This window comes from Barbus barbus, assembly GCF_936440315.1.
Source record: "Barbus barbus genome assembly, chromosome: 6".
Lineage (NCBI taxonomy): Eukaryota > Metazoa > Chordata > Actinopteri > Cypriniformes > Cyprinidae > Barbus > Barbus barbus.
The window spans coordinates 27,454,504-27,466,703 of NC_136734.1; the positions used below are offsets into that span (position 1 = coordinate 27,454,504).

General features: G+C 38.9%; 1 protein-coding gene across 4 annotated transcripts in view; it reads right to left on the reverse strand.

The window, feature by feature from the left end:
* LOC306871927 (stAR-related lipid transfer protein 13-like) overlaps window positions 1-12,200 on the reverse strand; it is a 59,633-nt gene that overhangs the window by 3,411 nt on the left and 44,022 nt on the right. For all 4 annotated transcript variants that reach the window (XM_079420191.1, XM_079420189.1, XM_079420192.1 and 1 more), the window contains 8 exons: window positions 8,510-8,573; window positions 6,936-8,242; window positions 5,045-5,218; window positions 3,963-4,122; window positions 3,677-3,875; window positions 3,351-3,561; window positions 2,992-3,103; window positions 2,642-2,863 (listed from right to left, as the gene is read on the reverse strand). In XM_079420191.1, the coding sequence (XP_079276317.1) occupies window positions 2,642-2,863; window positions 2,992-3,103; window positions 3,351-3,561; window positions 3,677-3,875; window positions 3,963-4,122; window positions 5,045-5,218; window positions 6,936-8,242; window positions 8,510-8,573 (2,449 nt within the window). The remainder of the gene's footprint in view (window positions 1-2,641; window positions 2,864-2,991; window positions 3,104-3,350; window positions 3,562-3,676; window positions 3,876-3,962; window positions 4,123-5,044; window positions 5,219-6,935; window positions 8,243-8,509; window positions 8,574-12,200) is intronic.

A 12,200-nucleotide genomic window follows, 5' to 3' on the forward strand; every position in this document is an offset into this window, starting at 1 on the left:
CAATGATGAATGCATAACACATAATACAGATGGCTTTGAAAATTCTGGAAGTGGTTCTTTAGCAACTGGAAAAGGAGTTGATCAGAAGAGCATATCTGTGCATGTCTCACAGCGGACCACCACAACGAGCTCCATTAAAATGATCTTCAGACTGACCATTTCAGCAGGTGTGCTGATGGCAGATGGTCTAAGCCCTGGTTTGTGCCAACAGTTCTCACGGTGCTTGGGCATCTGATATTTTCAGGTTAAATCTAAGGGGCGGACTGCCACGTGCATCAAAATCTCATTCCCCTGAGTGTGTGACAAGAGACAAGAAGGGTACATCTGTCTATAGTGAGCAAGTACGCTTCAGCCTTCTTGACTTATAGTAACTGACCAACTCCCTGACACACAGGGACAAAAAAACAAATGCACTCTGCAATCTGACTCAATCAATTCATTTTGATTTGATTGCCTTGCAAAAGCCATATTTTTTACACAATAAATAGGTGAAATCAAAACAGGTATTTTAGTTAAGCACAAGTCATTACGTGTTTCTAAAAACAGTAAGCTATCCTCAGTGGCCTTATTTGCATCTCTACTGAAAGTGCCGAATATGACTGATATTTGTTGACTTAATTACACAAATTAACACCTTTTCTTGTTATTCTGACATATTTTGTCTTGTATCAGAAGGCAGGACTGGAAATCTTTCCCGAGAGCTCATAAACACTGGAATTCTCAGAAAGAAGATAAAAACAGCAGGGTTTCTAAGAGATTTCAATACTCTTATGTAACATAATAATACTAAAATATAATTTGCCTTTGTTGTTCTGCAAAGTCTCCTTGTTGCTATAATCTGCTCTAAAACTATATAACTGAACTGTAAATAACATTCAGAGTGAACACTTATTAAAAAAGCTTATTAAAACCAGTCCATACAGATGGATGTGATTTTTTAATGATTCAGACATCTGAGGTCATTTCTGAATGTTCATTAGAACAGCCAAAATCCATTAAGTCATTTCTGAACTATTACTGTCTTGTAGTTTATAGTTTTGCATGCCTGTCAAAATAAAAATATCTGAACCTCACAAACATTCACATCAAAAGCAATTAAGACCGTATTATGTTGTTTGTGAGAAAAAGAGCAGCTGTCATGCATGGTGGTTGAGGGAATTAAACCGAACACCTTACAAGTCTTTTGAATGGAAATTTAAGAATTCAAGACAAACTGCGCTATAGAAAAGGAAAAATGTATAAAAAATCTTTATAATCAAGCTGCTGGCGTCTTCCTCTAGAATAGCCATGTATGCGCATCAAACCACAGAACATTCTTCATGCTTGTTTTTCAGATTCCTTCTGGAAACTGTAGATGTCATAAGACTTTTTAACAGTGACTTTCTCCTCCTTCAGTGCCACCAGCTGTGACTGATGAAGTTCTGTGGAAGCAGTCTCTCCAGTCCCAACCACTGAAACCTGTAACCTTCATGCACAGTCACTGTGTTGAGGACAGCCTGCTGTAGGTAGATTTACAGCTGCTGTGCCACGCTCCTTTCCATTTCTTAATAATTTCTAAATTAATTTAACCACACTTTGATAGATATTCACTGACTTGGAAATGTGCTTGAAACCATCCTAGCCTCATGTTTTTCCATTCCTCTTTCATAGAGTTGCTGAGAGTGCTCCTTTTTTCTTCACGGTCCAAGTGCTGCCACAATATTGACTCACCGAAGAGTTGTAGAGGTGCATTTATACTACAAACAACTGAAATCCCTTGACAATTTTTTTATATTATTTTTATAGAGGTCTAATTAAGGAATATTGCTCTACTGCAAAAAGCTTTTTTAATCCACTGTGAATCAATGCTGTAACAGCATACCACGCAAGAGTCCAAGGGGGATGAAAACTGTTTAAAAAGCACCATTTCCCTCTAAAGGTTCCCAAAGTAAGAAATGTGAACTAAAGTCTAGGCTGATCTTAAAGGCTTAGTTCACCCAAAAATGAAAATTCTGTCATTAATTACCCTCATCGCAAGAGCTTCGTTCATCTTCGGAAGACAAATTAAGATTTTTTTTAATGAAATCTGAGAGCTTTCTGACCCTGCTTAGACAACAATGGAACTTCCACATTCAAGGCCCAGAAAGGCAGTAAGGACATCATTAAAATAGTCCATGTGACATCAGCGGTTCATGAAGCGGTTTATGAAGCTATGAGAAAACGTTGTGCACAAAGAAAACAAAATTAACGACTTTATTCAGCGATTTCTTCTCTTCCAAGGTGGAGACTTTATATCTTAATTTGTGTTCTGAAGATGAACAGAGGTCTTATGGGTTTGGAAAGACGTGAGGGCGAGTAAGTAATGACAGAATTTCAGTTTTTGGGTGAACTATCCCTTTAAAGTCGACATGAAATCAAATTCACCCCATTTCCTAAACACCATGTTACTGAATTTATCGTGAACGATTAATCTATGCATGTTTCTTTTTTTTTTGTTTTGACATCTTAATTATTTGTCTTTAATATCTCCATATTCCTAACAACAGTCTTCTCTCTGGTGACAAATGCCAGACTTCGCTAATCATTTAGTCCGGTTAAATTCCACCCGTCTTGCATTCGGCCTTGTGGTCAAACTGGCTTCTGAGAGTATGTGTATCTCTACCTTTTTATAAGCCAGCTCAGTGTTGTCAGGTCCGTGGGCATGGTGCCAGCCTTTACTCCGCTCAGATGCCTCTCTGAGAAGACACTGAATGTTGTCTTCTAGGTATGCCCGATAATCCACAGGCTCGCCCAGGGCATTCACCCCGAGCCCATGGAGAGGCAGCGGCTGAGCATCAGCAGCCACATAAGAATTCCTAGACTGAAGCATCATTTCATGCAGGATCTGCAGAAAGAAACAGTGACAGAAAGCTGATCAGTGAAAAAAGAGCTGCTCCCTGTTCCCACAAATGAATGGTTTGCCTGCAATGCGTGACATCAGAACTCAAACATCAGACATTAAAAAGTGGTTACCTGGAATAGCTTCTTGCATTCTGTGATCATGTGACTAAGGCAGTGTGTGGCAGCCATGTTCTCACTCAGGTCCTTGTGGTCTGGCTTGGTTCCACCCTTCCTGCTCATGAGCCTGTAACAAAACCAAATATAAGTAACAGTGATCATAGAAAAAAAAAGAGAGAAAAATTAAGCGAGAAGCTGATGAGAATACAGGCAATGACAGATGGGTAAGCATTTTCGACTATGAGTTGTTCTGGAAGATTAAGCATTAATTTCTCATTTAATTCTATTTCCTTTGAATTCTTATTATGCAAAGTGACTTTTCTTGTAAGGGACCTTGGTCCCCTAATAAAAGGCAAAACCTGACCCACACACACCTTGGTGAAACTCCATCTTTCTTTGGGGCATTCAGGTGAAGTATGGAGGGTGCGAGACAGACAGCCAGACTCTCCGCAGTCATCTGGTTTTCCTGTGCAGAAGCAATGTCACTGAGGAAATAGAGCAACGTCTGTAGAACCTCTCTGTTCTCATCTGGCAGCAGGATCACGGCTGCCTGCACGGCCTGTAAACGCTGCTCTGCTGGAACGACTACACACACACACATACACACTCTGAGAGAGCTGAAGAGCTGATTGAAGCAATGATGCATTTGGCACATAAAAAAAAAGTGAACTTGCAAACATTAAAAATGTGTGTCACTTACACTGGTACACATGTAAAAAAGTGTCTGTAAGTTTGGAGGTGAGAACAGGTTCAGGCAGATCCCTAAAGTACTGTTTAATCAGGTCAGCCACATCGTAAGCTGATTGGCCCTGGTAGGTCACATGATCAGGTGAATTCTCATTGAGCTGCCTGAGGGCCTGGATTCGGGATTTAACCCCTGATTTCCGGAATATTCCCACCTGTAGAGAAGAATTAGAGATAAGAAGCGGAAGGAGAAAAAAAAAAAAAAAAAAAGTGTAGAAGTGTGCTTTTGCTTACATACAGACCTTCTCTAGACACTGGCTGCGTAGGTATCTCATCGCCTGCTGGATGCTCTGAGGCAGAGGCTGACCAGTTCGCTGGACGTTTACGATCGGCGGAACTCCAAACACATGTTTATCTTTGTAATCTGGAACTTTGGAACGCTTCATAAACTTCGGAACCACCCTGACCAATGACAGAAAAAAAATGCATTTTTGATTAAGTATATACTGATATTATAATGTACTATGTATTCATGCATAGATGAGAAAAGGAGCTTTAAAAAGCACAATAGTACAATAATCAAATATATGGATGTCCAGAAGGAAACTGCAAGGTCATATCATTCAAAAATCACAGTGGCAGGCTGTAGTGAGTGAGCAAGACCAAATGGAATTGCAGTAAGTATATATAAACCCTGTGAAAATTTAATCTGTTTGCTGCTGTGTGTGAGAATGGACAAAAGAAGAAAGATAATACCTCATCTCAGTCATTGGTACAGAATGAAATGAATCATCTTTTAGATCTGCGAGCCATGACGGTGTCTGACAGACCTATAAGCTTCTCATCAGAAGTCCTTTCCTGCAGCTCAAGTTTAAAATGGACAACTGCAAAAATTATAAACCAATTTACACTCCGTTTCTGCAATGCCAAATAGAAAATTATTGGGGAACGGACCAGAGTGTGTGTGTGTGTGTGTGTTTGTTTGTGTGCGTGCATGCATCTGTAACTGCAATTTTAGCCCTGTTGGCAGAGGTAGATATGGAATGTAATTTTCATAAACAATAAAAAGCCAGCGGGGGAACAGATAGAGAGAGAGACAGAAAGATGCTGTCATTAACCGCATCTATTAGAGTGGTTTTACTCAACTGATTGTGCCATTAAAAAACACTTTTGGCAGAAATTAGATTTCTTTCCTCAGACATAAAAGAGCATTAATGCCACAACTGACCTCAGGTTTCAGAGAATGTGTCCACCACATCAATATGTGTACACAATCACACAAATTTTTTAGGAGGGGAACATGCCTTGAGCTACAATCTTGTGGGTTATTTAGAAAGTGTGTGACAATGTATGAGTTTGTGTGAATGAGAATATGCTTTCTCACCAGTTCCAGCCATGTTTGGTGGTGTCTGTGTGTTTCTCCAGAATGGCGGTCAGTCGTAAAAGGCTGAATTTCTGCAGAAGATTTAGCTGAGCAGCTGACTGCCTGTTGATTTCTAAAGACGCCGAGGTCACGCTCGGACGATGAGAGTTCTGGAAACTGTGCCAGCGCAACTTTCTGAGGATAGAGAAATGCGTGGTAGGAAGAAAAAAAAATTACAACAATAAAAGGATAAACACATGAATATAAATATTACAGCAGGCACATTTACTTGGATGTAAAAGGACACATGTAAATGTCTCAGGTGAAAAAATACCTAAGGTGAATGATAACCCAATCTGTAAAAAACGTACTTGATCATCATTTAATTTTAAGAAAAATAAATAAATAAATAATAATAATAAAAAAAATATATATAATAATAATAATAATAATAATAATAATAATAATTCGCAGTGTGCATCCCCCTCTAATACTGACTCCATTCTGTGCATTGATCTCTGTATTAAAATATCAATTTATAAACAAATGAATAGAATTGTTCATTTGCAATTTTCACAGAGACTCCTCTAAGAGCAGGTCAGCTTGCATGAACCTGCAAAGCACTACAGAGAGTGGTGCGCTTAGCTGAGCGCATCTCAGGGTCCGCTCTCCCCTCTCTGCAGGACATCTACCTCAAACGCTGCAAAAGTAGAGCTGTTAAAATCATCAAGGACTCAAATCACCCTGGTAACCATCTATTCACTTTGCTTCCATCTGGTAAGCGCTTCCGTAGCCTGATGGCAAAAACTGAGAGACTTAGAAGGAGCTTCTTCCCCCAGGCCATCAGGCTCCTAAACTCTAACTCTGTGTCATAACATCACATGACTCCATGTAAATATCACCATATCAATAAGCTATTCATATTTTTTTCTTCCTCATATTGCTGCTTTTTAAATGCCCTGTACAACTTTTTGCACATTCCTCTTTATTACTAAGTCAACAACATACTGACCTGCACATTTATATTTATATATATTTTTTTTTTTTCTACTTTTCTTTTTCTTAATATTTGTATACTTTAAAATTGCACTGTCCTTGGAGCGGACCTGACCTACATTTCACTGCTGGTTATACTCTGTATAATTGTGTATGTGACAAATAAAAATCTTGAATCTTGAATGAACCCCACGATTGACCTGCTTCAAATTCAGCCACTCTTATTCATATGTTATAGACCCGTTCCTCCAGAACTATGTTTGTCAAGCTCTGGCAAGCCCTTCTTTCCTTACTTTTCTTGTATTATTACTTTTTTTTTTTTTTTTTCTTAAAAAAAAAAAAAAAAAAAACATTGCTAAATAATAATTCATAAAAAACAGAACATACTTAGACATACCTATGTGCATACTTAGAATGTACATGTTTCTTATCAAACTGGCACATACTTTTTTCTTGTCTTAAGAATAACATTAATGAGGCTTTTTTTGTAAAAAAAAAAGAACGAGATATATATATATATATATATATATGTATATATATATATATAGAATGCTATATAACTCCTATATATAACTCAAACATTGTCACACACTTTCTAAATAACCCACAAGGTTGTATGAATGACTGTAAGATTGTAAGAATGTTATTAATATGGAGGAGAGAGAAAAAAAAAACAAAAAAAAAAAAGTAATCCCAAACACAGATGAGCTGCAAGTAGGCTTTCAAGGTACACACAGCTGTCACTGTGTCCAGACAGTTTACCAAAGGACAAATTGAGTATCTCTCGCTCGCCATCACATTATTTCATAGCACTAGAAACTCCTTGTCTAGATAAGTGCTAACTGCACTAAGTGCAGTGTGGACAGGCAAGAATTTCCAATAAACTCTATAAACTCTAACCACCAGTTTTACTCACCTGCTGGGTCTTGTGAGTGATGCCCCCACCCCTGAGTCCCTCCTTTCTCTCATTCCTCCTTCTCCCTCATTCACAGAGTTTCCTGGACTATCATAATCGCTCACGGTTGTCCCAACATCCGACATGGATTGCTCATCATAGTTCAGACTGCTGGGTAATGTTGTGTCGGCCGTGGATTCAGTCTCCTCATTTGATTGGTCCTGCGGTTGAATGCCGAGTGACCGCGACCATTCATCGATGTTGTGCTGTAGCCCATGTACGTGCTGTAGAATGTCATCCAGATGCTGGAAGGCTTTCTCTTTTCCAGGGTCAAAAATGCCACATGGACTGCCTGGTGTCTCAGGAACATTGTCGTAAATGCTTCCAATTGAGCTCAGAGAGTTCCTCCTTCTCCCGAAACCTGAGAGACAGTCTTGCGACCCCCTGCGACTAATGCTTCCATCCAAGGACAGGTCTCCATCTTCTCCTGCCCAGTCAATATGGTCAGGACTTTGAGAAACAGAGAGTGGACAGATACTTTCGATTGAGAGGGACTTGGGAAAAGTTCCAGGCTTGTGGTCAAAGGGGAGGTGGACCACACGATCCTCTTTCCTCAGACAGTTGTTTTGATTGGTTAACTTGGGTATCTCCCAAGTTAACTGGTAGTCTTCCAGGTAAAGGCACGCTCTGTGAGGCTTATGCTGAGTGGCTTTCTGGCTAACGTTACTGCGGCATATTGTATGTGACTTCCATGCCACATCTTTGGCAATTCTACACTTATTTGTGGTTTGGCCAGGCAAACTTGCATCAGATGTACAGTGCAGACCTGAGGGTGGTTGGTGTTGAGTTACCACTGAAATGTTCCTTGGGACCATCTCTCTCTCACAATCTCGCTTCTTTATTGATTCTTTCCTCCGTAAAAATGATCTAGAAGGACGCTTTGGCTTCTCTCTTACAGATGACAAGGAAGATGATGATCCAGTGTCGTCGTTCTCATCTTGGCCGGTTGAGACACAAACTGACGATGCACCCTCACCCACTGTGACGTCACTGAAAGCTGCAACTTCTGGAGAGGTTGTCTGTCGGGCACTGTCTAAGCTCAAGCTGCTAGCACTGAGGTCAGAGGTCAGTGAGCTGACTTCTAGGAGACTATTGTCACTCAGCACACTATCGCTACTGCCTGAGGGTCGTAAGGTGGAGGCCCGGTTGGCAGCAGGGGCAGGGGGTGGTGAGAGAGTACGGAGACGGGACCAAGTTTTACTTTCACGCTGAAAAGCCCAGCGAGAGCTAAGGGCGCATGCATCATCCTCTTCTGAGTCTTCACTTTGCTGATGGCAACACACAAATGCGCACATTTAGATAATGAAAAGCTTTTTCCATTGAAAATACAGTTGAAAAAGCAAAGTAGCTAAACAAGAGTACCAGATTTCACGGCAAGAAAACAAGGGCAAAGATTAGACTTAAAAGGACAGTTAAAGTTAAGAGTACAAGCTACCATCCAGTGGAAGTAAAAACTAACAGACAAGCAAAGAGCAGTTGTCAGCAAACTGATCACATATTTGAATTAGAAGTGGATGGCATGCTTGTTTGTTTACCTGTTTACACTGGAAATGAACCTCTAAGCTCATCGCAGCACATTTGTTCAGGGTTGTTAGCCTCCTAAAAACACACACATCGACAAGGAAAAGCGTATTTGAGTGCTGTATGATTTAAATTCACATTAAATTTACTTGCATATTCTTGGTCGGTGGGGCAGGTTGGCATAGAGTTTAATAATCCTGATTGGTAAATAAAAACATGAAAATTAAACATGAAAATAATCTTTCAAAATTTGGACAAATGTACAAAAATACAAAACTTCACAAATCATCTTAAGTATCCACACTCAAATACGGGAGAAAAGTCAGATTTTTGTAAAACATGCCAAGTTAACATGAGCATAGTCACAAAACCAAAAACATGATGAAATGCATTGAGAAGTGGTGATCTGGTATAGTAATACTAGGTGTAAATGGACTCTCTCTTTAATGATGAAAATCATTCATTTCTATCACTTATTTATACATAGTATTTAACAAAAAATATTTAGCTATATTTAGCCATATTTTACATCGCTAACTTTACACTAGTTTTGTATTAGCACTCCGTACAACAGACATTTATAATGACTGCATAATTTTAATTTTACATGCTGTATTTTCAGACTTGCTTTCTGATCATTGATTTCTCTCTCTCTATAGATTATCTATATTATGGATCTGTGTTTCCACCATGTTTCACATCGGTACATCACCTATGGCATCACTCAGTAACTTGCATATTATCTAGAACTCAATGTGCTTGGAAATTGTAATTACGATAGTTCCTCATTTGAAAGGGCACATTAATATCAGGTGTAAATGAGGCCAATGTGTCCTTGAGCAAGCCATTTAACCTCAGTTTGCCTCAAGGGGACTGTCCCTTTAATTAGTGTACTATTAGTCACATTGAATAAAAGTGTCAGCTAAATGACAGCATAATTTGAGTAGAAATTATGTTCTTGTGGATAAGACAAAACAACAAAATAAAACGGTAATGCAAATGTGGACATATTAACTGGTACCAGCAGTTGCCAGAGCATTTAGCTTTATTAGTTGTTACTCTCAGCAATTTATCCAAGTCACAATCCAACTATGTAAATGTGTTTGTGTGTGTTTCTTGATGTTGCCCAAGCCCTGATGATGCTCCCAACTGAATTGCACATGATTAATGCTACACTTGACAGAGTGATGAATCTATCAGCCCATGTCTCTATTCTAGAACGGTTTGAACTTGACTCTGCTTCTCCCTCCATCTGTGCCCAATCGGCTCTGACATGACAGTAGTTTTGTTAGAGGTAGAGAGGCATTCATCACCATGTCATTTTCTGATTATCAATATGTTTACAGTTGATGTGAGGAGCCTCATAAGCGATGGGTGCTTGAGCATTTGGCACTCTCAGTTAATTAGTGCACTCAATGTGCGCTGCGTGATCTCTTATTACGCCTCTTATGTGTGCATGTGTAAGATGATGAATGATTTTCATGTATGTGAATGTTCCTTATGATTCAGCTGAGAAAATCATTACAGTTGAAGTATAGATATTGTGAGACAAAGATGAATATAGTCCACATCAGCCAGTATGAACAACTACAAGCATAAATGACCCTCCGTTTTGACTGGGAACACTCCCACATAACACATGATGTACTCGTTACATCATAAGAAGAATGGCATCCACGCTGGTATTTCTCTGTTTCTATTCTGTTTCTCAGTCCGGATCAGATTGTGGATCGGCGCCGGGAGATGATGTATGTGGCCCTGATCGTCAGCGAAGGCCGGACACCTGGATGAGCCCCGGGGACATATCCCCAGTCACCGTAGCCACCCGATCCGGTCTGTATCCAGCCCAGATGGTCACTGCAGTCAACAGATCCAGTGCGTATCCAGATCAGATGGTGGATCAGCACCCAGAGACGACCTCTACAGCCCTGAACGTCAGCGGAGACCAGGACACCGAGATGAGCGCCAGAGACAGATCCCCAGTGAGGACGACGCCATTTAGACAGCCATCGGGAAAGACTACTGGAACCAGTTGAGCCCTTACAATCTGACTTTGCTGCAGTTGGAATTGAACTGCTGGTTCGTTTGGCCAGAGGAGAACTGGCCCCCCGACTGAGCCTGGTTTCTCCATTCTGTCACCGATGGGAGTTTTGGTTCCTTGCCGCTGTCACCTCTGGCTTGCTTAGTTGGGGACACTTCATTTACAGCGATATTGTCGACCTGATTGCAAAGACACTATTTAAACTGAACTGAGCTGGATGATGACGACATCACTGAATTCAATAATGCCTTTAACTGAAAATCTTTTTTTTTCTCTTTTCATTTTACATTATTGACACACTATTTTCCTTTTTTGATATTGTGCAGTTGCTTTGACACAATTTACATTGTTAAAAGCGCTATATAAATAAAGGTGACTTGACTTGACTGATGGAGTCAATTTGCACCAATGCTCACAGTTGTAACACGTATGGCCACACTATAGTGTTTGGCACGAGTGGCCACAGGATTTCTGTGCGACATATTGCTTTTCTGCATGACAGACCAAAACTAATCCTAGAAAACACAAAAGACACAAGAGGGGAGTGTGTTCGCTGTAGCACTTGAGATACAGATAATAAGAGTCTGTGAGTTTGTGCTCATCAGTATATTAAACTAATTACTCTTAGTGAATAATAATCAGTAGGAAGACAATAAGGATAAAGAGTGCTAACAATAGGCTAGCAAGAAGCTCGAAAGAACACAAACACACACAAAAGAGTTTTAGCTGTGTGCATCATTAGATAGCTATTTTTGCTTGTGCGTGTCTGCCTTTTTCTTTTTTTTTCATATGAATTAGCCGTTTAGTGGGCTTGCTTTGTCTTTTCGCTTTCTTTTTTTGAAATAATTAAAAAATTCAGATTATTAAGAATAGGGACCAAACCATAACTCCACAATAGAAAATAAATAAAACATGTGATTGTGTCTTTCTGATTTCTTTTTCTTCCTGTAGCTCAAGCATTAATGGTGATAGCAACACCAAGGTCATGGGTTCGATTCCCAGAGAATGCATGTAATTGATAAAATGTACGACTTGAATGCAATCTTAATGCATATAAAATATCTTAATATATATAAAAAAAAAATAGTAAATGTGCATCTTATGAATCAGCAGAATTAAAAAATATCTAAATGTGGTCCTTCCTTTTTTAAAGGCTTTTTTTAGGATGGTTTTAAGGGGAAATTAAAAATTTAACAGGAAATTCTTGGGGGCAAAGAACCGTAATAAATATATACTGCTCCCTACTTGATTTTTTTTTTTAAATCTTTTTTATATACATATATATACATATATATACATATATATATACATATACATATATATATATATATATATATATATATATATATATATATATATATATATATATGTATGTATATAAATTTTTATTTTTTTTTGTGTATATATAAATAAATTTATAAATAAATAAATAAATTTATAAATAAATAAATAAATTTATAAATAAATAAATAAATAATATATATATATATATTGCCCAGCAAAAATACACTTGAAGTTCCAGACGAATAAAGCTCATAGCGGTTTCCAGCAGACAGCTGACGGACAGCATGAAATTTCATCTCTGCATTTTTTATGAGGTATACTTGCCAGACTAGTTCATCTTAAAGCTATTTGCTAACATGGCCACACTGACATATTCACTC